At 38.7% G+C, this 27154-nt stretch overlaps 1 protein-coding gene across 7 annotated transcripts in view; it reads right to left on the bottom strand.

Annotated features, from left to right (window-relative positions):
• TRIM37 (tripartite motif containing 37) overlaps positions 1-27154 on the bottom strand; it is a 223966-nt gene that overhangs the window by 102305 nt on the left and 94507 nt on the right. For all 7 annotated transcript variants that reach the window (XM_071210891.1, XM_058283891.1, XM_058283895.1 and 4 more), the window contains 5 exons: positions 25201-25315; positions 24031-24249; positions 22824-22960; positions 13150-13235; positions 7322-7516 (listed from right to left, as the gene is read on the bottom strand). In XM_071210891.1, coding sequence (XP_071066992.1) covers positions 7322-7516; positions 13150-13235; positions 22824-22960; positions 24031-24249; positions 25201-25315 — 752 coding nt within the window. The remainder of the gene's footprint in view (positions 1-7321; positions 7517-13149; positions 13236-22823; positions 22961-24030; positions 24250-25200; positions 25316-27154) is intronic.

Genomic DNA, 27154 nt, shown 5'->3' with positions numbered 1-27154 from the left:
TATTTCAGTAATGCGGGGATTTGTCTCAGATCTACCATTTAATTGCTGTGACTTTCTGTAAGTACCTTACCTTCACTTAGTCTATTTACTTATTTATAAAATAAAGATAATACACACATAACAGAGTTGTTGCTGAGGCTCAGGAGACTCAATGTTTGTGAAAACACTGCAGAATTTCAGGCACCATACAAATAAAAGATATTGCTATTATTCCTAATTAGTGTGGTTCCACCAAGATACCAGAGCGATGTTCTAAAACCCAAATCATACCATATTACTTCTCTGCTAAGAATCCTCACATGGCATTCAGAGCATTTAGGAAAGGACGTGGCATGGCACACAGGATTATATGTTCCCTGATTCTGTCTTATCCCTGAGGCTTTACCTTCTACCAAATGTACCCCAAATTTTGGATTACTTACAGTTCTTTCATACATCACTCGTACTCTGTCACACTTCCACACATTTCACATACCCTGTTCCCTTTTCTCTCTGCCAACTCAAACTCGTATAGAACCTGAAATGTCCCTTCCTCTTTGGCACCTGCTACTGATGGATGTAGTATGACTGAATGAATACCTGAAAGTAACTTCTCTCCCTGTTGCTAGGCTAGAAAGAAAAAAATTACATATAAATCAAAAGGTAATGAGATGCAACCCTCTCTAAGTGCCAAATTCCATTTCAAGAAAATCCACAATTAAAGCAATGAACTATGAAAACCAGACCTGTATATAAGTAGCCCCTCGTTATCGTCACTTCAAAGTGCTTGATTAACATAGTAAAATTCCCACCTTGGGATGGAGTTATCTGCCCCTTTTTCAATCATGCAATGTATGTGCAGTGTATGTGATTTCATGAACATACTAATCATCACATAATAAATTTACTTCTTTTTTATCAAAAAATTTCTGAAGACCCTATTCCAGTTCCACATGAGTTTTATTTTTAAGTATATGATGAGTGAGAAAATACACAGAAATATATTAATTTGCTCTTATACTTAGAATCATTGAAATCAACTCCTACATTAGTGCTCTGATTAAACTTCCATTTTCTGGTATTTTTCTCAAAAATACAGTTTGAATCATCTACTCCTGAAATGAAACAATGGCTCCCTCCTGCCTACTATGGAATAATTCCATGGGCTAAAATAGAAAGCAAGGCCCTCCAGGGAATGACCCCACTTCACTTTCTTGTTCTACTTACCACTAAATGTACCTTACAATCTGGTTCAACTAGATAACTATTTATACCCTGATGTCTTTTATGATGATTCTTCTATGGCATAGTGGTTAAGAACATGGACTTGCAATGAATCTGATACATAGTAGGTGTTCACTAAATATGTGCTGAAGGAAAGATTACATGAAAAATAAAATAAATATCAAAATCCAAACAAGCATGTTACAAAAAAACAAAAAAAGAAAGCTGGATCTTTCTGCAACAGTTGCTTTTGTTAGCACTCCTCATACTCCACCTGCACAGACAGAAAGATATATTATTTTCTTTTGGGTTCTAGGACTCTGTTTTCTTCATATTCTCCTTTCTGAAGGCTCTTCATCAGACTCATCTCCATCATATCCAGTGAAAACAGATACCACCACCAGGATTATGTTCCTGAAACTCCACTCCTTCATTAAAAAAGTAAATGTTCAAAATCCTCTTTTTGTGATTTCACTCCCTTAATTTTTTCTTTTAAATTTATTGAAGTATATCACTCATACATAAAAAATAAATGCATAGTAATACAAAACAAACACACACATCATACAGGACTCTCATACCTCATCCTACCACCAATATGATGCAATGTTGTGAAACATTTTTAACTAATGATGAAAGAGCATCTTTAAAAAATCTTATATTTGCTGTATTTTCCCATACCCCTTAACTTTTTTTTCTTTTACTTTCCCTTAATTTTTTTTTTTAAGATTTATTTTATTTATTTCTCTCCCCTTTGCATTCCTTCTAGGTAAATAACTGCTGAATCCCAGTTCTGAACTTTTAGCTGTTTATCAGGTATCTCTACTTTGACAACGTACTGGTATGTTAAGCTCAGGGTGTTTCAAACTAAGACATGGAAAGCAGATGTGGCTCAACCAGTTGGGTGACCGTCTACCACATGGGAGGTCCTGGTTCCTTCTAAAAGACAACGAGCAGACACCACCCGTGCTGCAAGGAGTAGATGCCACAAGCCAGGAGACATTGCAGGCTGTGGAGAGCAGATATGGCTCAGGACATACAGTGCTAGCCTCCCATGTGGGAGGTCGCAGGTTTGGTTCTCAGTGCCTCCTAAAGAAGGCGAGAAAACAATGAGCAGACAGATGAGTGAACCATGAGGGAGAAGGGGGGGATAAAGAAAATAAATAAGTAAATCTTTAAAAAAAGATAAAGTAAATAAAATTAAGACTTTTTCTTCCTCTTTCCTATATGCCCTCATCCCAAGTATTCATCAGCACTAGATTTGAAACTGAGGTCACCTCATTAATATTCCTAATTTTACATAGAAAAGTAAATTTTTCAGGTAACTGAGATTTTACTCTGTATATATACCTTGCCTTCTTTATTCACAGTGATATATAATATTTTTCAAAAAATATGATTTTAATTGTTTATAAAATAAGGTATTTCATTGCCAAACTATTTAACCCTAACCATATTGGTAGATGCTTTCAATTATCTCTGAATATTTTCTCTTTGGGGATACAGTCCTATAAGAGGAACTTACTGGTTTGAAGGATAGGATATTTTGAAGCTACTACAAAATTGTCCTTCCCAAATGAACACATCTATCTACAGAACCAGAACTTATCTCTTTCTCCAGATCTCTGGTAACAACAATGGTTATTAAAATTTAAGTAAAACCTTTGCCAATGTGAGAAGTATTTAAAAGGAAAAAATGGGGGGTGGGTATTTCATTGTTTATCACAAGAACTATGTATGATATTTATTTCCTTCTCTATAATTTTATTTTCTAAGTTTTCAACTATAAAAAATGCCTCAGATGGGAGCTGATGTGACCCAAGCGGATGAGCGCCCACCTCCCACAATGGAGGTCCTGGGTTTAGTTCTTGGAGCCTCCTCAAAAAAAAACAACAACAACAAACAACAAGCAAAACGAAAAACTAACTCAGGGAAGCCGATGTGGCTCAGTGGTTGAGCAGGCTTCCAACATATGAGGTCCCAAGTTCAGTCCCTGGTAACTCAAAAAAAAAAAAAAAAAAAAGGCCTCAGAAAAAGATGAAATTATATTAATGTGGTAAGTATGACAAAAATCTAAGTACATAAAATGTATTTGGGCCAGAAATAAAATGCCCACTGAATCATAACCTAGTTGGAGAAGGTCTTTCAAACTTAAAAGAGTCCCAAATGAACCACCTCTGAGTCATAGCCCAGTAGAGCAGGTCTATTTCAGTTATATAATGGGGCTCTGCTTTAGACTGTTTAAAACTTGAGTCCTGCTGCTTTAAAGAAGCTTCAAAATCACTATTCTAAATCACAGATTTGGTTTGTATAGTACTATTATTTAAGAAGGCAGGGAAGTGCTCAGGGTAGTTCAGAAAACGTTACCAGACAGAAACAGAACAGCAGCTATGTGCAGCAGGGGAAGCAGAGAGAGACTAAGAGGTGACTGTTGAGAGATGATTGTTAAGAAGTAGAGGTTTATTTTTTTGTCTGTTTATTATTATTATTATTAATATTAGAAAACTGAAAATGCTCTAGTAATGACTGAAGTGATAAATGTATAATCATGTGATCATACCAAATTCTACTGATTGTACACTTGGGATGGATTGAATGCTTTAATATATAACAACAACACTGATTTTAAAAAAAGGAAAAATCCCCCAAAATTAGTTTTTAAAACATACCTTTTAAAGGTAAATTCTTAGCTATAAAAAATGACTATATTGCTGAGAGTTCCAAAAAGCCCAGGTTTGACTATACAAACCTTCATCTCATTGCAGTAACACAAACAGCCCTTTAATATCCTTTCCATATAAAACATGTTGCCACTTGGTACACAATTTTTAGATATTGAATATCAAAGCGTTAGTATTCATTTTTCTTTGTTAAATTTAGACACAGATCTACTTGGAAGTTTGGGAACTCATGAAGCCTGAAAACTATTCTAGATGACCCAGAAGATGATGGCAGGGTAAAGAGCTCCTAGAGTCAGCTCCTGCTATAAGGCAGTTAGTAATCACCCACAGCTATCTAAAGCACGTATTTGGGGGCTCCACGAGACCACAAGAGCATCCTGCAACATCCTGAAAGAACGGAATTAGACTGCTCACCTGCAGAGAAGAGTCCTAAAGAGTGCTTCACGCCACGGCGGCCGCTACCTATCCTCCACTGGAGGCACAAGCAGCGATGGCAGTTATTCCAGGGCTGGAATTGGAAGCTCCACTTCCCAAAAATAGGGGAGGAGTGAAGCAAACTTGGCCCAATGGATAGAGCGTCCGCCTACCACTTAGGAGGTCCGTGGTTCAAATCCCAGGCCTCCTTGACCCGTGTGGAGCTGGCCCATGCGCAGTGCTGATGAGCACAAGGAGTGCCCTGCCATGCAGGGGTGTCCCCCGCATAGGAGAGCCCCACGAGCAAGGAATGCACCCCATAAGGAGAGCCATCCAGCATGAAAGAAAGTGCAGCCTGCCCAGGAATGGCACCACACACACGGAGAGCTGACAAAGCAAGATGATGCAACAAAAAAAGGAAACAGATTCCCAGTGCTGCTGATAAGGATAGAAGCAATCCTAGAAGAACACACAGCAAATGCACAAGAGAGCAGACAACTGGGGGGGGGGGGAGGGGGGGAAGAGGAGAGAAATAAATAAAAAATAAATCTTAAAAAAAAAAAAATAGGGGAGGAAGAGACAGTTGGACACCAATTTCAACTACTGATTATTAACATTAGGCAGGCTAAAGTATAATCCTAAGAACAGCTAAAGTTTGAACCTCTCCAAGTTGGAAAGAGGCTGGTAGCTGCCATTTTGACTCTGCCCCTAGCATGAGGGGAAGCTGGGCTGACTGAAAATCACAATAACAGTAGAGATAGTTTTCTTTCATCCAGATTGGCCTGCAGCCCTAGCCTAGGCTTTAGCCCCCACCTCTAGCAGGGAGGAAACTGGACGGCCCTCCACCAGCCTATCCAGGTAACTGCAATTATGTATGGCTGGCACAGGCTGAATAATCAGAAGTTCATTGCTGCAACTGCAGTCATCTTTGACCTGCATTGCATAGACTGCTGCCCACACCTGCAGCTCCATCCCTGCCCCAGGCAGGGGAAAAAGGGGCAAGAAGCTTCATCAGTCTCTCTGGGCAACTACACCTAGACCTGCACAACATGGATTATTCCATGCAGCTGTGGCTCTTTCCCTATGCCTGGCAAAGGAAAAAGTTGGGAGAAGCTTCATCTATCCCTGGAGCAATGAGGGCATCTTGAGCCGCCACAGCTTATACCAACAACTACATCCTTGGCTCCTACTACACAACCAGCAAGGGAGAAAGGGGAGGAAGTCGTAAATTAAAGAGAAAAACTGCACCCAGAATAAATATTCTAGTAAGCCAGATGGCAATATACTAACAAAAAATTACAACACGCACCAACAAACAGGAAGATATGGCCCGTTAAAGGAACAAGATAAGCACCCAGATGACATAAAGGAGTTGAGACAACTAATCATAGATATTCAAACAAATCTTAATAAATTCAATGAGACAGCTAAAGAGATTATAGATATTAAGAAGACACTGGGGGAGCACAAAGAAGAATTTGAAAGCATACGTAGAAAAATAGCTGATCTTATGGGAATGAAAGGTGTAATAAAGGAAATTAAAAACACACTGGAATCATATAATAGCAGACTTGAGGAGACAGAAGGAAGGACTGGTGAGCTTGAAGAAATAGCCTGTGAATGTGAATGTACGAAAAAACAGATGAAGAATGGAAAAAAGTGAATAAGGTCTCATGGAACTAAATGACAGCAAGAGATGTGCAAACATATGTGTCATGGGTGCCCCAAACTGAGAAGAGAAAGGAAAAGGGGCAGAAGGAATATTTGCTGAAATAGGGTAGAAAATTTCCCAACCCTATTGAAAGACATAGATATCCATGTCCAAGAAGCAAAACATACTCCCATCTGAATAAATCCGAATAGACCAACTCCAAGACACATATTCATCAGAATGTCAAATGTACATCACTACTGATGTAGAGCAAACGTACATCACTACTGCAAGGTGGTGGGAATGTGGATAAGCATGGGAAAAATATAACTGGAGTGACCTATGGACTGTGGTTAACAGTAATAATGTAATATTCTTGGACCTATGCCAAAGTTGTACTGTGTTGATAATAGGGGAGTATGGAAAATGTGTGCCAAATGTACACTATGGATCTGGTAATGATCAGATGATATTAACTCAATCTGTAACAAATATTCCACCAGGGTGTGGTGTGTTAATAGAAGGATATTGTTTAGAAATTCTTCACACATGCATGATTGTTTTATAAGTTTATAACTTCTGTTATAAAAATATATTTAAAAAATAATAATAGGAAAATAACACCAAATGTAAGATAAGGACTACAGATAGTAGTAAGATTTTGACAATATTCTTTCATAATTTGTAACAAACATCTCATGACAATGAAAGGTCACATATGGGGACCTTGTATGATGTTATGCATGTCTGCTTTGTAAGTTCACAACTTTTATTATATACTTATTGTTTATGTATATTTATATATAAATGATATAAAAATAATAAAAGGGTACGTTGGGGGAAAAATACCATGATTAGTAATATTTTGAGGATGCTCTTTAATCACTAAGTTGAAAACGTTTCACAACAATCCAAGATATTGGTGGAAAGGTGAGGTATGAGAGCCCTATATAATATATGTTTGTTTTCTAAGTTCACAACTAGTACTATACACTTACTGTTTATGTATGTTCATGTATGACTGATACGCTTCAGTAAATTTTTTTTAAAAACCTCTATTCTACGTCCATTCACAAAGAGGAACAACTACAGCAAACTGTCAGTTAGGCTTGACCTACACTGCAAATCAAAATTCAATTGACATTTATATTTTATTCTTGGGAAAAATAGAAAAATTTTTTTAAAAAGACCATTGAACAATAAAATTTTACTTCGATTAGAAAAAACATAATTTCCATAGCATAAAGATGAATAGCAAATGAAAATCAAATTGCTCGAGAAATATACCTGAATCCAGTATTTAGATGAAATATTAAAATTCATGAGCTCTTTCAGAGAATCACAGAAAAAAGTGAAATTATTATTACTTTACCTGTAGGCTGTAAAAGTGAAGCAGGTGGGCGAGGCTGTAAGCCCCACAAATTTTCCATACTGCTCCGGTCCTTCAGGTCCAACAAATGTATTAAAATTAAGGGATCAATGTCTAGTAAACTACTGGTAGCAGCAGAGCATAAATGTGTTCTTCTTGACATTCTATTACTAGCACCCGTATAGCCATGGCTACTACCTGCAAAAGAAATAAGAAATTTAGAAAACGTGTGCTACATAGTTTCACAAGGTTTAAATATATGTAAAAAAGCAATTTGCTTAATTTTGAATACTTGGTTTAAGAGATAGCGCTCAGAGTTCAGATTCATAGCAACAAACATAAGGAAGCTGAGGGTAAGGATGAGGAAAATGAGACCATCTTTCATGACTCAATGCTTTTGGATGAAAGATGACACATTCTCATGGTATAACAGATCCCAAAGATTTAGACACTAAAACAAGTCCCTGCAGAGCAATATGGACAGTTCGTTATATTTTTGAAGACTTTTTTTTCTAGCTTCATTAAATACTGATTTTGAAGTTTTCAGAATGAACTTATTAATAACTGACACACATGACAGACAACTGTGAGCCTCTGTCCCATTTATATCAATCACCCCTTGGACTGTGCTCCTCAAGCTAAAAACAGCATGTTAGCTTTCTCCAGTGCCTGGTACAATGTCTAGCAAATATTAAATATGGAAATACTGGCTAAAACTGATCTTCTCTAAAGCTATTTAAATATATTCTAAAGAAATATTTCTAAATGCTATGAAACGTGAAGTCTTCAAGTAGTTAAAATAAAAGTGATAAAAAAATAATCAAGTTCTGACTATACTTCAGTGTTTCAAAAGGGAACAGCAGGAAATAACTTAGGAGAAAAAAGTCCCATTATTCAAAACCTTGAAGCCAATTAAATACTTATACGTTTTTCATCCATGTTTATATTCTCACATCTTCACCTTCACCTACTTGTACTTCCTCATCTATGGATTATTGTCCCACTACAAAGTTTTCTTATCACCCTCTGTATCACTGCATTTCCTACAAATATCAAAAACTGTATGCCAACAAACTAAATAACCTAGATAAAAATGGACAAATTCTTAGAAACACAAAAATAATTGCAACAGACTCAAGGAGAAATAAGACACTCTGCCTTATCTACCCAAAGAATAAAGACTGGAAGGGGACTTGGCCCAGTGGATAGGGCATCTGTCTACCATATGGGAGGTCCGCGGTTCAAACCCCGGGCCTCCTTGACCCGTGTGGAGCTGGCCCACGCACAGTGCTGATGAGCGCAAGGAATGCTGCGCCATGCAAAAGTGTCCCTTGCATAGGGGAGCCCCACGCACAAGGAGTGTGCCCTGTAAGGAGAGCCGCCCAGTGCAAAAGAAATTTCAGCCTGCCCAGCAATGGTGCCGCACACGTGGAGAGCTGACGCAGCAAGATGACGTAACAAAAAGAGACACAGATTCCCGTGCCCCTGACAACAGCAGAAGCAGACAAAAAGAAGCACACGCAGCAAATGGACACAGAGAAGGGACAACCGGCGGGGGGGGGGGAGGGGGAGAGGGGAGAGAAATAAAAAATTTTTAAAAAACCAAAACGAATAAAGACCGTTCTCAGCATCCAGACCGTTGACATTCCAGAAAATGTCAACATCATGCTCAAGGAATGCACAGTTCATGTGGATGGCCCCAGTGGAACCCAGCAGAGGGACTTCAATCATATCAATGTAGAACTCAATCTTTTTGGGAAGAAAAAAGAAGATGCTTCAGGCTGACAAACAGTGGGGAAATAGGAACAGGCTACAGTCTGCATTATCTATAGTCAAGTACAAAACACAATCAAGGGTGTTACACTAGGCTTCCATTACAAGATGTCTGTGTATGCTCACTTTCCCATCAATGCTGTTATTCAAGAGTCTCAAAGAAATCCAAAATTTCTTGGGTGAAAAATAAAGCCACAGGGAAGCAGCTGTGGCTCAATCAGTTGGGCTCCCATCTACCTAATGGGAGGCCCTAGGTTTGCATCCTGGGGCCTCCTTGTGAAGGCAGGCTTGCCTGCACGCTGCAGAGCACCACCCGGCCTGCAAGTGCTGTGGAGAGCTGATCCAGCATAGGTGACGCAACAAAAGAAGGCAAACAAGCAAGAACACAGAAGAGCCAGCAGCAAATGAACACAGAGGGCAGACAGTAAGCAAGCAACAAGGGGGGAGGGGAAAAATAAATAAATGCAGACACAGAAGAACGTACAGTGAAATGGACACAGAGGAGATAGCATGGGGAAAAAAAAGTCACAAGGGGGGATTAAAAAACACAACTAGCAAAAAAACAATGAGCAAACAACGAGGAAAAACAACAAGTAAACAGACAAGGGAGCCATGGGGGGGAGGATGGGGACACCAAAGATAACCTAAATAAATAGAAGGACATTCCATGTTCATGGATTGGAAGACTATCATTAAGATGTCATTTCTACCCAAATTGATTTACAGATTCACTGCAATCCCAATAAAAATCCCAAGCCCTTCTTGAGAAATGGAAAAGCCATTCCCCTGACTCTCTGTCTTTCTTCAGGCTCCTCTACTTCCTGATACAACAATATTGAAATTAGGCAAATTAATAATCCTACAGTGGCTTCTAAATGTCCAAGTGAAAGAAAGAGTCATCCATCCCTGACTTTAAATCAAAAGCTTAAAATGCTTAAGTTGAGTGAGTAAGGTATGTCAAAAGCTGAGACAGGCCAAAAGCTAGACCTTTTGTACCAAACTGTTAGCCAAGTTATGAATGGAAAGGAATAGTTCTTAAAGGAAATAAAAAGCGCTACTCAAGTGAACACCTGAATGATAAAAAAGCAAAAACAGCCTTATTGCTGTTTTGGAAAAAGTTTTAGTCATCTGGATAAGATCAAACCAGATACAGGATTCCCTTAGGCCAAAGCCTAATCCAGAGTAAGGCCCTACCGCTTCAATTCTGTGAAGGCTGAGAGAGGTGAGGAGGCTGCAGAAATAAAGTCAGAAGCTAGCACAGGCTGGTTCATGAGGTTTACATGCTGCCTCCATAACCTCAAAGTGTAAGGTGGATGGAGAAGCTGCAGCAAGGTCACCAGAAGATCTAGCTAAGATGATTGATGAAGTGTCTATGCCAAACAATGGATTTTCAGTGTAGACAAAACAGCAAGTTAACGAGAAGATCTAGCTAAGATAATTGATGAAGGTGGCTACACCAAACAACAGATTTTGAATGTTGACGTAACAGCCTTCTATTTGGAAGAAGATGCCGTCTAGGATGTCATAGTTAGAGAGAAGTCAACACCTGGCTCAAAAGCTTCAAAGGGCAGGCTGCCTCTCTTGTTAGGAGCTAATGCAGCTGGTGACTTTAAGTTGAAGCTGATGCACATCTACCATTCAGAAAATCCTAGGTCCCTACAGAATGATGGCACATCTACTCTGCCTGTGCTCTACACGTGAAACAACGAAGCCTAGATGACAGCACATCTGTTTACAACATGGTTAGTGAGTATTTTAAGCCCACTGTTGAGACCTACTGCTCAGAAAAAAAGATTCCTTTCAAAATATTACTCTTCACTGAGAATGCACCTGGTCACCCAAGAGCGCTGACAGAAACATACAATGAGATTAATGTTGTTTTCATGCATGCTAACGTAAATTCCATTCCGGAGCCCATGGATCACAATCATTTCCACTATCAAGTCTTGCTACCATAGACAGTGATTCTTCTGACAGATTTGGGCAAAGTTAACTGAAAACCTTTTAGAAAGGATTCACCATTTTAAATGTCATTAACGTTTGTGATTCATGGGAAGAGGTCAAAATATGAACCTTAATAGGAATTTGGAAGTTGTTTCCAACTCTCATAGATGACTTGAGGAGTTTTAAGACTTCAGGGGTAGAAGTAATAGCAGATTTGGTATAAATACCAAGAGAACTAGAATTAGAAGTAGAGCCCAAAGAAGAGAATAAATAGCTAAAATCTTATGATATAACTGAGTGGATGAGCAGTTGCTCTTATGGATGAGCAAAGATAGTTGCCTGAGATATAGTCTATTGGTGAAGATGTTGTGAACACTGTTAAAATGACAACAAAGGATTTAGAATATTATAGAAACTTAGTTGATAAAGCAGTAGAAGGGTTTGAAGGGACTGACTCCAACTGAAATAAGTTTTACTGTGATTAAAAGTTAACAAACAGGGAGACGGACTTTGGCCCAGTGGTTGGGGCGTCCGTCTACCACATGGGAGGCCCGCGGTTCGGGCCCCGGGCCTCCTTGACCCGTGTGGAGCTGGCCCATGCGCAGTGCTGATGCGCGCAAGGAGTGCCGCGCCACGCAGGGTGTCCCCCGCGTAGGGGAGCCCCACGCGCAAGGAGTGCACCCATAAGGAGAGCCACCCAGCGCGAAGGAGGGAGCAGCCTGCCCAGGAATGGCGCCGCCCACACTTCCCGTGCCGCTGACGACAACAGAAGCGGACAAAGAAACAAGAAACAAGACGCAGCAAAAAGACACAGAAAACAGACAACCGGGGGAGGGGAGGGGAATTAAATAAATAAAAAAAAAAATAAATCTTAAAAAAAAAAAAAAAAAAAAAAGTTAACAAACAGTACTACACGGTACAGAGAAATCTTTCATAAAAGTTAGAGTTAATTGATGCAGCAAACTTCACTGATGTCTTATTTTAAGAAATTGCCACAGACATCACACCCATTAGTCATGAGCCATCAACACTGAGGCAAGACCCTCTGCCAGCAAGATTACTAAGACTCCTTGACGGTTCATGACGGGTAGCATTTTTTTGCAAAAGTATTTTTTAAAATTAAGATCTATACATTAAAAATATATTTATCTATATAAAATGCTATTGCACATTTAACAGAATACACTATAGGGTAAACATAACTTTTATATGCACTGGAAAACCAAAAACTTCATGATTCACTTTATTGCAAGATTCGCTCTGTTGCAGTGGTCTAGAACCGAATCTGCAATATCTCCAAGGTATGCCTGTAGTACTACATAGTAGATAAAACCATCAGTTTTGGATCTGGACAAATCTGGGGTACTCATTCCTCTCTCATTTACTTAGTTGTAAAACATGACAAGTTGCTTAATTTCTCTCTATATCAGTTTCTATAGCTACTAAATGCAGACAATGTTAAAACCTATCTCACAGAATTTTTTTTTTTTAAGATTTATTTCTCTCTCCTTGGCCCACCCCCAGTTGTCTGCTCTCCACGTCCATTCGCTGTGTTCTTCTGTGACTGCTTCTATCCTTATCAGTGGCACTGGGAATCTGTGTTTCTTTGTGTTGCATCATCTTGTTGTGTCAGCTCTCCCTGTGTGCGGCACCATTCTCGGGCAGGCTGCACTTTCTTTCACACTGGGCGGCTCTCCTTACGGGGCTCACTCCTTGCGTGTGGGGCTCCCCTACATGAGGGACACCCCTGCGAGGCACAGCACTCCTTGCACACATCAGCACTGCAAATGGGCCAGCTCCACACGGGTCAAGGAGGCCCAGGATTTGAACCGTGGACTTCCCATGTGGTAGGCAGATGCCCTACCCATTGGGCCAAGTCTGCTTCCCATCACAGAATTTTAATAAGTAAATGAGATGGAATACATGCAAAGTGCTTGTACAGCACCTGGTACATAGGAACATTTTGCAAATGTTGGTTATCATCTTAGTTTTAAATATCATTACTCTAAAATCCAGTACTTCCAACACAGGCGACACAGCAATAAACTGTTAAAATTAGAACATGATAGGTCAGAGATGACAAAGAAAGACAACAGTGGGCTTGGCTACTGTACCTGGAGGCCCTGCAGCAGCAGAATCTTCCATGAGTTCTCCCTCTTCCAATTCCATGTTGTTGTATTCTACATCATTTTCCCCAGACCTAAGAACACATACAAAATTGATCGTTCCCATATAGTAAATACAATTAATATTAGTCAAAACTTAAGAAATTTTATAGCAAAAATTTATAGCTTTCTACTGTCAAATAAGACAGGATATTGTTAAATACAAAAATGAAGAGAAAGACTTTTTCATTATCACATATATGGGCAACATTAGTGTTCAAACAACCTTCTAACAATACTAAGATAGGCTATCAAGGGATGCGGATATGGCTCAAGTGATAAGGCCTATGCCTACTGTATGGGAGAACCTGGGTTTGATCCCTGGGGCCTACTGGTGTAAAAGAAGAAGAGAAAGCATGCCTGCACTGTAAGCCAGTGTCTGCAAGGTGAGCAGACTGCCCAAATGGTGAGCCAAATGCCCATATGGCGAACCAAGTGCCCATGTGGGTGCCCACACAGCAAGCCAAATGCCCACATGGTGAACCAAGTGCCCACGCGAGTGCCCATACGGTAAGCCAGTGCCTGCATGGCAAGCCAGTGCCCGTGTGGTGAACCAAGTGCCCACACGGTAAGTCGAGTACCCACGTAGGAAGCTGAGTACCCACGCAGTGAGCCAGTGCCCATGCAACTGAGTCACGCAGCAAGAGGATGATGCAAAGAGAGACGACTGGGAGAGTCAAGGTGAAACACAGCAGAGACCAGGAACCAAGGTGGTGCAATTGACAAGGAACCTCTCTCCTTATCAGAGGTCCCCAGGATCAAATCCCAGTCAATTCTAGAGGAGAAATCCGAGAAAATATGACAAAAAGAGAAATAGATACAAAAGAGCACACAGGAATGGACACAGCAAAAACAGGAGGGGGTGGGAGAAGGGAGAAAAAAGAAAGCAAAATTCACAACATGTAAAAAAAAGAATATGTATTTTTAAAAAGGCTGTCAAAAGTTAATTTTTAAAACAGAAAATCTGAAAATGATTTTATGTAAGAGATCATGGCATCAAGGAATTTATAACCCTAATGGCAGTAAATTAGGATTAAAACACTACACTTTAAAACAAAATGAAAAGAAGGGTAAATTCCTATATAGGACCAAGTACTATTTTCCTAAAATTAATACATCAAAAAGAGGGTGTTGCTCCCTGATAGAGTCCTCACAAAGTCTCACATTACAAAATACTTGGTAATACTTTACTCTAAGCAATAAAGGGCTATTTGAAATCAATGCTAGTTTTAGATTTGTAAAGAAGTCTCCCCCCCCCCATCTAGGTGTGACATCTTTTTTTTCTTTTCTTTTTGTGCATACTTTGCCATGAGGGAGCCTGCACAGGTCTGGGGGATTGAGCCCAGGTCCTTCATATGGAAGTCTTAATATCAAATTTCAGTATGATAGGGTGAGGAACTCTGGGGACCTGCTCCTTTGTGTGTGAAACCCCTGTATCTCTCCTGTCTTCCAGCTTGGCTAAATGGAAATTCAATTCCAGATTGGCAAGGCCCAGACCACAGAGCTCCCTTTGTCCAGTTCTCAGGGCAGATAGGTCTGCTGGAGATAACTGATTAGATAAGCATTTCTAATCCTTGCACCCAACCCACACATAGATAGGAGGCCCTACCTTAGGTGTGAGATATGCTAAAAATACTTGAGGCTAGATAACCCTTACCTCAGCTTATTCATAAGGTAGAGACCATTCCAGGCCAAAGAAGACAAGCCAAGAAAACTTGAGGTTGATGCTCTACTACTCCACCAAACTACTGAGCTTCTAAAGTTAGCATGTCACTCTGAAAGAAGCAGCCACCATACCCTTGCTCCTAGGTCCTGGCTCAGAGATTCTGCTTGGGGAGGAAGCAGGTCATAAAAGAGAGAGTTCAAATCTTCTCCCAAGAAAACTAACTTCATTTGCAAAGGTACCTTTAGAATTTAAGTCTGAGGGCATTCTCAAAAACAGCAGAGAATATGATAAAAGGCATTTGGGAGAAGATGAGTAGATTCATTGAAGATTTAGATAAAATCGGAGGCTGGCTATTTTGCAAAAACAAAGGAAAAAAAAAGGGATAGAAAAAGCTGGGAGAACTCTTCTAAGAGTCAGAACAAATATCAAACACTGATCTCAGGAACTATTCCTTCAAAGGATCCCAAATTTGACTGGATTAGTCTGTTGAGCACTTTATGTCCACAAGGCACCAGTGAAAACAATAAAGCAATCAGTTGGCAATCAGTGGCACTTAAGAGTTGGGTAAGGTCAGAAAAAAGAGATAAAGTGCCCTGTCAAAATCACAGTCACCCTAGGGTGACTAAGGGTTGTGAGCACAAGAGGTGCAACATCGGGGCCTTAACAATGGGAGGGGAAAAAAGACATATATTTTAAAATCTAGCCATCACAAAACAATCAAATAACAATAACAAGCAATTGGGGGGTAAAGAGAATCAATACTCAAGAGTTGTTACATTTTATTAATTTCAAATGTCCAGTTTCCAACAACAAATATATGACACACACCCAAGGAAACCGGAAAGTATTGAGGAAGGCTAGTTTAGGGAATGAGAAGACAAATCTGGGACCTAGCAGAAAAACACCACACTGAAACATACCATGGAATTCCACCTGGAACCTGCCTGAGGGAAAGATCTCCCCACTGTCAACAACAAAAGACTGCCAGAAGAACTTCAGGAGAATTCTCCATTTAGAGATTGCAAAGGGGATCAAAAAAAGCCCCAGATATTCTAAAGAGGTCGGGGAATTGATGGGTAGGGTAACCAATCTAAACAGCAAACAGCTGGGACTCCTCCCCAAACATGAACAAGGGGAGGAATAACTAATGGTTTAAAAAGCAATTGCATGGGAAACGGACTTGGTCCAGTGGTTAGGGCGTCCGTCTACCACATGGGAGGTCCACGGTTCAAATCCCAGGCCTCCATGACCCATGTGGAGCTGGCCCACGCGCAGTGCTGATGCGCGCAAGGAGTGCCATGCCACGCAGGGGTGTCCCCCACGTAGGGAAGCCCCACGGGCAAGGAGTGTGCCCCATAAGGAGAGCCGCCCAGTGTGAAAGAAAGTGCAGCCTGCCTAAGAATGGCCCCGCACACATGGGAGAGCTGACACAACAAGATGATGCAACAAAAAGAAACACAGATTCCTGGCCGCTGACAACAGAAGCAGACAAAGAAGAACACTCAGCAAACAGACACAGAGAACAGACAACTGGGGCAGGGGGGAAGGGGAGAGAAATAATTAATAAAATAAATAAATCTTTAAAAAAAAAAAAAAAGAGCAACTGCATAAGCTCGCTCACTCTCTATGCCTGGACTGGCCCACAGGTAAACCTGTGACCCATAATCTGTTATTTTCTATTTTTCTCTCATTTCCTTAATAAACTACTGGCCTAGCTAGACCAGCATGATCTTAAATTTTTATATGTAACAAAGCCAAGAATCTAAAGGAATTCAGTTACAGTATGACCCACACACTAGAGAAAAAGCAGATAACAGAAACTGACCAGATGTTGGGTGTGACAAAGACTAAAAAGCAGATATTGTAACTATGTTCAAAGAACTATAAGAAAACATGATTTAATAAGTAAAGGAGGGAGCAGATGTGGCTCAAACAGTTGAGCGCCTGCTTCCCACATGGGCGATTCCAGGTTCAGGCCCCAGTTTGTCCTAAAAACAAAACAACAAGCAAACAGACAAAGAAACCACCTGGAGGGGGGGATGTGATGAGTGCCGGCTTCCCACATAAGAGGTCCTAGGTTCAAGCCCTGGCCCACTATCTAAAAAAAAAAAAAAAAAGGTAAAGGAAGGTAGGATAGAGAATATCAGTAAAGATACAGAAATTATAGAAAAGATGCAAATGGAAATTTGGAGTGGAAAAGCAGAATAAAAAATGAAAAATTAACTAGAGGAGGCTCAACAATAGATGTGAACTAGAAGAATGATTTAGCAAACTTGAAGATAGATGGATAGATTATGCAATCAGAAGAAACAGAAGAGTGAAGAAAACTGAACCAGCCTCAAAAAAATAGAGGATTTCCTTAAACTCAACTACATATAGCCAGAGTAGAAGAAGAGGAGGTGAGAGAAAGGAGCACAATAAATATTTAGAGAATAATGGTGGAAAATATCTTAAATTTATTACAAAGCAATACACTCTACATATCTAGAAAACTCAACAAATTCCAAACAGGAATTTGCAATTGCAAAGAGATATACAAAAATGCTGAAAGCCAAAAACAAGGTGAAAATCTTGAAAGTTTCAAGAGAAAAAAGGATTCATGACTTATTTATTAACAAGTGGACCCCAGTAAGATTAACAATCTTACTAGCAATAAACTTTCTCTCTTTGAGATACCCAGATGTCTCAGAAATTGGTTAGTTTGAAGCACATTGGGCAGAATAACCCGCATTTGCTTGATAAAAGTACCAACATACATTAAGCAAAAACTGACAGAAATGAACAGAGAAATAAGCAATAAACAATAATAATTGGAGACTTAATATATCCCACTTTCAGTAAGAGAACAAGTAGGCAGATGATCAAGAAGTAAATGGAAGAAAGATTTCAAATTAATAACACCTAACCTTCCATCTTAAAATACTGGAAAACAAGCAGAAGGAAATAGTAATGACTGAAGTAGAAATTAATAAAATACAGAATAGAAAAGAAGAGAGAAAAGCAAAGAAAAGATCAACAAAACTGGGAAACATTTAGCTAGATTGACCAAGAAAAAGATATGTCAAATTACTAGATTCAGAAAGTGGAAGGGGGAAACAGACTTGGCCCAGTGGTTAGGGCGTCCGTCTACCACATGGGAGGTCCGCGGTTCAAACCCCGGGCCTCCTTGACCCATGTGGAGCTGGCCCATGCGCGGTGCTGATGTGCGCGAGGAGTGCCCTGCCATGCAGGGGTGTCCCCCGCGTAGGGGAGCCCCACGCGCAAGGAGTGCACCCGGAAGGAGAGCCGCCCAGCGCGAAAGGAAAGTGCAGCCTGCCCAGGAATGGCGCCGCCCACACTTCCTGTGCCGCTGACAACAGAAGCGGACAAGGAAACAAGACACAGCAAATAGACACAGAGAAAAGACAACTGGGAGAGGGGAGGGGAATTAAATAAATAAATCTTAAAAAAAAAAAAAAAAAAGTGGAAGGATAGCCCTTCTGACCATACTGAAATAAAAAGGATTGATAAGAAATATGAACTAAAAAACTGTAAGCCAATAAAGTAGATAACATAGTTGAAATGGACAAATTCCTAGAAACACACAAACTACCAATACTAACTCAAGAAGAAACAGACAATCCAAACAGACATATACCAAGTAAAGAGACTAAACTGCTAATCAAAAAAGTACCCACAAAGAAAACCCGAAGCCCAGGTAGCTTCACTGATGAAGTCTACCAACCATGTAAAGAAGAATTAATACCAACTCTTCACAAACTTCCAGAAAACTACAGAGTAGAAAACACTTCCTTACTCATTCTATGAGGCAACTATTACCCTAATAACAAAACCAGACAAAGTCATTAAAAGATAACTATAGACTAGTTAACTCTTATGGATATGGACAAAATATCCTCAACAAAATACAAGCAAAATAAATCCAGCAACATATAAAAAGAATGATACACCATGAGCAAGTGGGATTTAACCTGGGAATATAAGGTTGGTTATCATCTGCAAAGCAATTAATACCCCATTAACAATAAAATAAAAAAATGAAAACTACACCATCTCAATAGATAGATAAAAGCATTTGACAAAATCCATACCCTTACACAATAAAAGTCACTTAAAAAAACAGAATAAAAGGGTACTTCCAAAACTGGATAAAAGGCATGAATGAAAACCGCAGTTATATTAATGGTCAAAGATCAGATGCTTTCCACTTAAGGTCAGGAACAAGACAAGGGTGTCCACTCTCACTGCTTCTAGTCATCATCATACTAGAGGTTCTAACCTGGGCAATTATGCAAGAACAAGAAATAAAAGGCATCCAAATTGGAAAGGAAGATGTAAAGTAACTACTATTGGCAGATGATATGATCCTATATTTAAGAAATGGTAAAGAAGCCACTAAAAACCTATCAGTACAAACAAACAAGTTCGGCAAGGTTGTAAAATATGAGATCAACATACAAAGATCAATTGTATGTCTATACACTTGCAATAAACAATCTAGAAAGGAAATTAAGAAAATTCCATTTACAACAGCATCAAATAAAATACTTAGAAATAAATTTAACAAAAGCCCAAAACATACTCTGAAAACTACTAAATATGGCTAACAATAAATTAAAGACTACTTAAATAAATGGAAAGACATCTTGTTCTAATGGATTTAAAGACTTAAAATGATCAAGATAGTAATATACTACCCCAAAACATATACAGATTCAATGCAGTTCATATCAGGATCTCAGCTGACTTCTAATTGACAAACTGATTATCTACTTATATTTGCAAATGACCCAGAATAGCAAAAACAATCTTAAAAATGGACAAAGTTGGAGGACCCATATACTGCTATTTCAAAACTTACTTAAAAAGAAAGTAATCGAAACAGCATGGAATGGCTTAAGGACAGACATAGCAACCAATATGACAGAACTGAATGTGGCAAAACTTGTTTTATTGTGCTTCCCCTTATTGCACATCACAGATACTGCATTTTTCACAAATTGAAAGTTTTTAAAACCCTGTCAAGCGTGCCTATTAGTGTCATTTTTCCAACAGCATGTGCTCACTCATTACCCCTAGCACATGGTATCCACTAAACATTAATTCCCCATATCCCGTTCTCCCTAGTACCTATAACCTCTAATCTCTTTTCTTTCTCTGAATTTGCCTATTACAGATATTTCACATAAATGGATCATACAGTATTTGTCCATTTGAGTCTGATTCATTTCACTTAGTATGTTTTCAAGATTCACCCATGTTGCATAGTATAGCATGTAAAAGAACTTCATTTCTTTTCATGGCCAAATACTTCTCCTTTGTATGTTTTTAACACATTTTGTTTCTCCATTTATCTGTTGAGGGACATATGGGTTGTTTTCACCTTTTGGCTATTGTGAGTAATGTTGTTATGTGCATTGTCAGTTCCTGTTTTGAGATCTTTTGGTGTTCTAAGGTAATTTTTTTTTTTAATATTTATTTTATTTATTTCTCTCCCCTTCGCCCCCACCCCAGTTGTCTGTTCTGTGTCCATTTTGCTGTGTGTTCTTTTTGTCCGCTTCTGTTGTTGTCAGCGGCATGGGAATCTGTGTTTCTTTCTGTTGCGTCATCTTGTTGTGTCAGCTCTCCGTGTATGCGGCACCATTCCTGGGCAGGCTGCACTTTCTTTTTTGCTGGGTGGCTCTCCTTACGGAGGTGCACTCCTTGTGCGTGAGGCTCCCCTACACAGGGACACTCCTGTGTTGCATGGCACTCCTTGCGCACATCAGCACTGCGCATGGGTCAGCTCCACACGGGTCAAGGAGGCCTGGGGTTTGAACCACAGACCTCCCATGTGGTAGACAGACGCCCTATCCACTGGGCCAAGTCTGCTTCCCCTAAGGTAATTTTAACTTCTGAGAACCACTAAACTTTTCCACAGTGGCTGCAGCACTTTACCTATATCTCCCACATGCAGTCTACAAGCGTTCCAATTTCTCTATATTCTTGCCAAAATTTATTTTCTGTTTCTCCCTCCCTCCCTACTATTGGATATGAAGTAGTATCTCATTATTGCTTTGGTTTGCATTTCCCTAAAGGCTTCTGATGTTGAGCATCATCTGTGCGCTTATTGGCCATTTGTATATCTTCTCTGGAGAAATGCCTATTCAAGTCCTTTGTCCATTTCAAAAACAGATTGTTTTCTCGTTTTCCTGTTTGGTTGTAGCAGTTTTTAAAAACATATATGGGGGGAAGCAGCTGTGGCTCAATCAGATGAGCTCCTGTCTACTATATGGGAGGTCCTTGGTTTGCATCCTAGGGCCTTCTTGTGAAGGCAGGCTTGCCTGCACTCTGCAGAGCGCCGCCCAACCCGCAGGCACCGTGGAACACTGCCCACCACCCAACCTGCAGGCGTTGCAGAACACCGCCTCAGCAAGGTGACGCAGGGAGACAAGCAAGAACACAGAAGAGCCCACAGCAAATGGACACAGAGCAGAGAGCACGCAAAAGCCACAAGGGGGGGACAATAATATATATATATATGGGAGTGGATACAGCTCAAGCAGTTGAGCTCCTATTTCCTACATGGGAGGTCCTGGGTTTGGTTCCTGGTGCCTCCTAAAAATAAAAAGAACAAACAACAAGCAAACAAACAAAAAAATCAATTCAAGGAAGCTGATGTGGCTTAGTGGCTGAACACCGGCTTCCCATATACGAGGTCCCGGATTCAATCCCTGGCCCCAGTACCTAGAAATATATAAATATGCGATTTGCAAGTATTTTCCCCCATTTTGTGTGATGTCTTTCCATCTCTTGATAGTATCCTTTGCACAAAAAATTTTAATTTTGATGCAGCTCGATTTTTCTTTTTTTGCCTTTGCTTTTGGTGTCATACTTTAAAGAAAACATTGCCACATACAAGGTCATGAAAATTTACCCCTATGTTGTCCTCTTAAGAGTTTGATGTTTTTAGCTGTTAAATTTAGGACTCATCTTTTCAATATTCAGATGTACATTTTTAAAAATTTATTCCCGCCCCCTCGTTGTCTGTGCTCTGTGTTGCTTGCTTTCTCTTTAGGAGGCACTGGGAACCAAACCCAGGACCTCCCATGTGGGAGAGAGGGGCTCAATCGCTTGAGCCACCTCAGCTCCCTGCTTCGTTGTATCTCTCACTGTCTTTCTTTCTTGTGTCTCTTTGTTGCGTCAGCTTGCTGCACCTATCCATCGCACCAGCCTGCTGTCTTGCTAGTCCTCTCCTCAAGGCACTGGGAACTGAAATCTGGGACCTCCCATGTGGTAGATGGGAGCTCAATCTCCTCAGCCACATCTGCTTCCCAGGACTCATCTACTTTTGAGTTAATTTTTGTACATGATGTAAGATAAGGGTGCAACTTCACTGTTTAGCATGTGTCCCTGGCATCATTTGTTGAAAAGACCATTCTTTTCCCATTGAACAGTCTTAGTATCCTTGTTGAAACTGACCACAAGCACATTGGTTTATTTCTTTACTCCTGGTTTTAATAATTATACTGTAGTTATATAAGAAACATCAATGTTTTTAGGAAATACATAGTGAAATATAATCACTTAATCAAAAATGTCTCAGAAAAAAATTATATGGAGTGAGGGAGATAATGTTTAACAAATCAAGTGTGGTAAAATGCTAACATCTGGGGAATACGGGAATTCTTTGTATTAATTTTGCAGCTTTTGTTAGGTCTGTAATAATTTAAAAATTAAAATCTCTTGGCTTAGAACTCAAGAGATGAAAATGAGGAGTAGAAATGCGTCTTGGAAATTTTGATGGAATTGTCATTTTCTTACCAATTTTAAGATTCTGGCTTTTCTTCAAGTTCTTTTATTTATATAAGAAACAAATGCTGAATATCCCCTACTTTTAGGCCTGAAATAATTAGTATGCACCTAATAAATACCACTTAGGAGATTTATAGTGGAAGTTAATGAGTGAATCACTCACATAGTTTCTTCATCAATGTCATTTTCTTCTGTGTTACTTGTTGCCGTTGAACTGGCAGAAGAACTACTGCCATCAAGTTGATTTACCTCATCTTCACCAACAAGATCCAGATCCAGATCTCCATCTGAAAGCTCATGCTATATTAAGGCAAGAAAAAACAAGGTTTCTATCTCAAATGTTTCTATTCAATTAATCATCTTATCCAGCCCATGCACTAAGCACTAAGCACCAAGGAATGATACAGTCTTCAGAATACTCTTTTCCTATCCTTAGGCTACTGGGACCTGAAAAGAAAATCACACACAACCTTGTTGATTGGTACCACTACTAATTTATGATTGCCAATTTCAGATAGGCCCTCAGTTTGACTAGAAATGCTTCACATATCCCATTTCAGCTTCCAATACTATTCCTCAGATTTAACATTTCAAACCATCATTCCTCAAGTCCTACTTATAAGGATTTCTATAAATTACCTATCTGCACATGAGAAAATACAAATCATTAAGTATAAACTCACCCAACTTTCAGTTGCCCTACCTACAAACTCAAACTTTTTGTCAACTCATTCTATCAAAGGTTAAATGAGTACTGCCCTAAATGCTCCATTTCAACTTATAATCTCTTTAAATATTTTGTTTTCTTCATTTCCTAAACCTTATCTTTAGCCTCCTTCCTCAATGGCTCCTTCATTTCAATATATAACACAAATCTCACCTTGAAAGTAACCTCTACAAAAAAAACCCTTCACTTATCCCTGTATCCCTGTGTTGCTTTAAAAAATAACAACCACTACCTATTCCACTTCTTGAATTCTTATTCTGATTTTTGTTCAGCTAGGACAAAATCTTGCAGTATTTCAAATCCTAAATGATACTACCTAAGTATGCAATGATATGGTAGTTAATAGCTTCAGAGAATGGAAATAGGACAATTTTTTAAAAATCCACAATATATAATAAAATTTCTAGAATGTACATCACAGGTATTACTACACCTTTCTACAATAAATTTCTGAAACTTGAAAAGCTTTGATTAAACAACTTCTGACTTGTAAACATTAACATTTACAGAGGGCCATACACTAAATTATTACAGACAAGAGTTTTAGTAGACTGATTCCCTTATATTACATTGGAAACCATGATCCTAAAATCATTTCTCTTTGCAAACAAAAAAATTAATTTAAAGCAAGTCTAATTATTACATGATAATCATCATTCTGAATCTTCTCCTCATCTTCTTCATCCTCTTTGGCTTCTCTTACAGAAGCTGTAGTATTACCACTCTCGAGAAGCATGTCAGAACTTGAACCAGACTTCTTAGCTCGTGGCTCAGGACCATCATCATTTTGGGGGCTAAGATGATTATCTGGTGGGGACAAATCTCTTGATTTCTGAGTTCGAGACAGCTCAATGGTAAGTCTCTTTTAAAACAAGAACACCATAAATAAGCATTAATCATAAGCAGTATTTAACTGGTATAGTAAAAAATGTCTCAAGTAAAAAAGTTTACCCATATGTTCCTAAAACCATTTCTTAAACCATCTCTCTCATACCCCTACTGCCATTTGCTTATGGAAAAATCTGTGACAAATATACACTGCCCCATTTATTCACACTTTTCCTTTCATTTCTAGCCCAAGCTGCACATACAACTGTCAAACTGTATAGTGCTCACAGTCAGGTGGTTATATAGTTCACTTAACATAAAAATCTTTTAAAGTATATATTGATTAATATTTTCATCCTTCATCTTTTAACCACTTCAAACTTCCCATCTCATCCCAATTTCCATTGTGGGAAAAGAAACATTCCTTATATAATTCAAATACCATTGTAAAATAAAAATCCATTAAGTGATCCTCCCCAGTGCTCAAATTTAACAACAGTGAGACTTCATAATGGACCAACTTTCAAATGAGCTATCGCTTAGGATCCTCTAAATTCAAGACAGCTTGGGGAAAAAAAATATCTAAGTAATTGAGAGAAAACACAGAGTTCACCTCAAATTAGAATAGTACTGCCCAATACAACTTTATGCAACAATAGAAATGTTCATCTGTGATGCCTAATATAATAGTCAATAAATGTGGCTACTGAGCAATTAAAACATGGCTAGCGCAACTAGGGAAATAAAATTTTTAAATTTGAATTAATTTAAAATTAAACAGCCACATGTGGCTACTGGCTATGAAATGGACAGTGCAGCAGTGAAGAATTAAAGGCTCAAAACTGGCAACGATGGAGAACAGTATAAATGAATGTTTTATACAAGAGTGTAGACAACAAAAAAATATCCAAAATTCAATTACAAATGTATTAAGTGAAAAAAATCAAAATGAAACACTAAACCAAAATATATATTATTTGTTTACCTCTTTAAGGTTGTTTATTTGTTGGATATAACTAGTCTGTGCAGCTTCCAACTGAGTGATATACCAGTGCTGGTCTCGGCATTTTTGAAAGAATGTTGGTGATCGCACCTGAAATCTTAATAGAATAACTCCACATGAAAAATAAATCCAATCAGTAAAATGTTATCAAACTAGCCTGGGGGAACGGGACAGGATAGAGGGAATAAATAAAATAAATCTTAAAAAAAAAAAGCTAGTCTTAAATCTCCAACTATAAATTCTACTCCAATTTTGGTTATTTAATTATGGTATAAGGCTAAACTAAAAATGAACTCAAAGCTCCTGATATTCACCATTTAAACATGTAATACACAAATTATAATGACACAAAGTTCTGAAAAGTCATATATAAATGAGATGTGTTAATGCAAATTGTATTTTTCTAAAGAAACAGCATTATAGAGATTAAGCTCCCAAACTACAAAATGTAGTTAAAATACAATGTTGATAATGAGTTAAAGATGACCATATCATGTAGGCAGAAGGAGAAAAATGACTCTTTCCCACTCCTTCTTGGCTAAGTCAGGCCATAAGATAACAAAGTCTGTATTAAGAACTGCTTTTTTTTATTTCCTTCTTCCATCTAATGGTTCCCATATTAACTGCCCCATAGGATCAACCACCCAGGACTGCTTTACCCAAAGTTTCAAGCTCTAAATAACCAGTATCACCTACCCTTCCAGATAGCTGACTAAAATTCAAAGCCCCATATATGGCTTATTTCAGCTAGGGTTAGGAAAAAAATCAAGTATCTATATTAAATTATATTAATGGATAAATGATAAATCTTAATCTATCCAGAGTTATCTGTATTTTTAGCTATTAAAAAGCAAATAAAAATAAAAAATTTTCAAAAAAGCAAATCAACCTCTACCTTTATTATATAGCCTAAAATGATTCCATTTATAATGGGAAAAAAATTGCAGTACATGTGTAAAGATGATTTTGAAGAAAAGAAGAGCCACAAGGAAAGACTAATTTGGAAGTCTGCCCTGCCACCCATAAATTATCTGCAAGTCAATTTTTTATAGGATTTAGAGGTACTGCAAGAACCTACTGACCACCTAAATCTAACAGTTATCTGCAGCAGATAATCATTTTTATAAGGACACTCATACAACAAAGGGTAGAGATGATTCATTTAACTACCATTCTAAGTGGAGACCAGGCAATGGTAAAACATTAGTGAGACTTTTATTTAAGAGTATTATTTTCTTCAAATTATTAAATAAACTGCCAAACCTGACATATTTTTAGCATATGTGTCCTTATGGGAGCCAATGTAGTTCAGTGGTTTGAGCGCCGGGCTTCCCACATACAAGGTCCCGGGTACAATCTCTGGCCTCTGGTACCTCAAAAAAAAAAAAAACTAAAGCAAGGGAGTAGATGTAAGTCAAGTGGTTGAGCTCCTGCTTCCCATGTACAGGGTCCCAGGTTTGATCCTTAGTACCTCCTTAAAAAAAATTGTTTTAATTAAAAAAAAAAAAAAAAATGGAAGCAAGCAGCAGGTAAACTTTCTTAACTCTCTCTTTGAATTAAAGGAAGAACAAATCAAGTATATATAATTAATACATTTTCTAAGTACATATAAAATTCCATCTGAATCTTGAATTAATTGAGGTTTGAATTTTGAGCAATCACTCATGAAAAAAATATTCTGAGTAATAGGATAAATAAAAGCCCCCTCTCCATGAACCCCACAGCAATTTATTTGTACCACTACTATAGCACTATCTGACAGAAGAGTAAACTGTATATTCATTTGCCTGTTTCATCTTGAGTTTCAGGAGGACATAGAAAAAACGTTATTCCTTTCTTATTTTCAGCCCAGGCACACGGTACAGACTCAATAAAGACTGCTGGATAAATGATAAACCCTACAACAGAAATCCATTCTTGTACAGCAACTGCCTAA

Source organism: Dasypus novemcinctus, chromosome 21 (assembly GCF_030445035.2).
Source record: "Dasypus novemcinctus isolate mDasNov1 chromosome 21, mDasNov1.1.hap2, whole genome shotgun sequence".
NCBI classification, from domain to species: domain Eukaryota; kingdom Metazoa; phylum Chordata; class Mammalia; order Cingulata; family Dasypodidae; genus Dasypus; species Dasypus novemcinctus.
The sequence above is the reverse complement of the archived record's forward strand: the minus strand, read 5'-3'. Positions and strand labels throughout refer to the sequence as shown.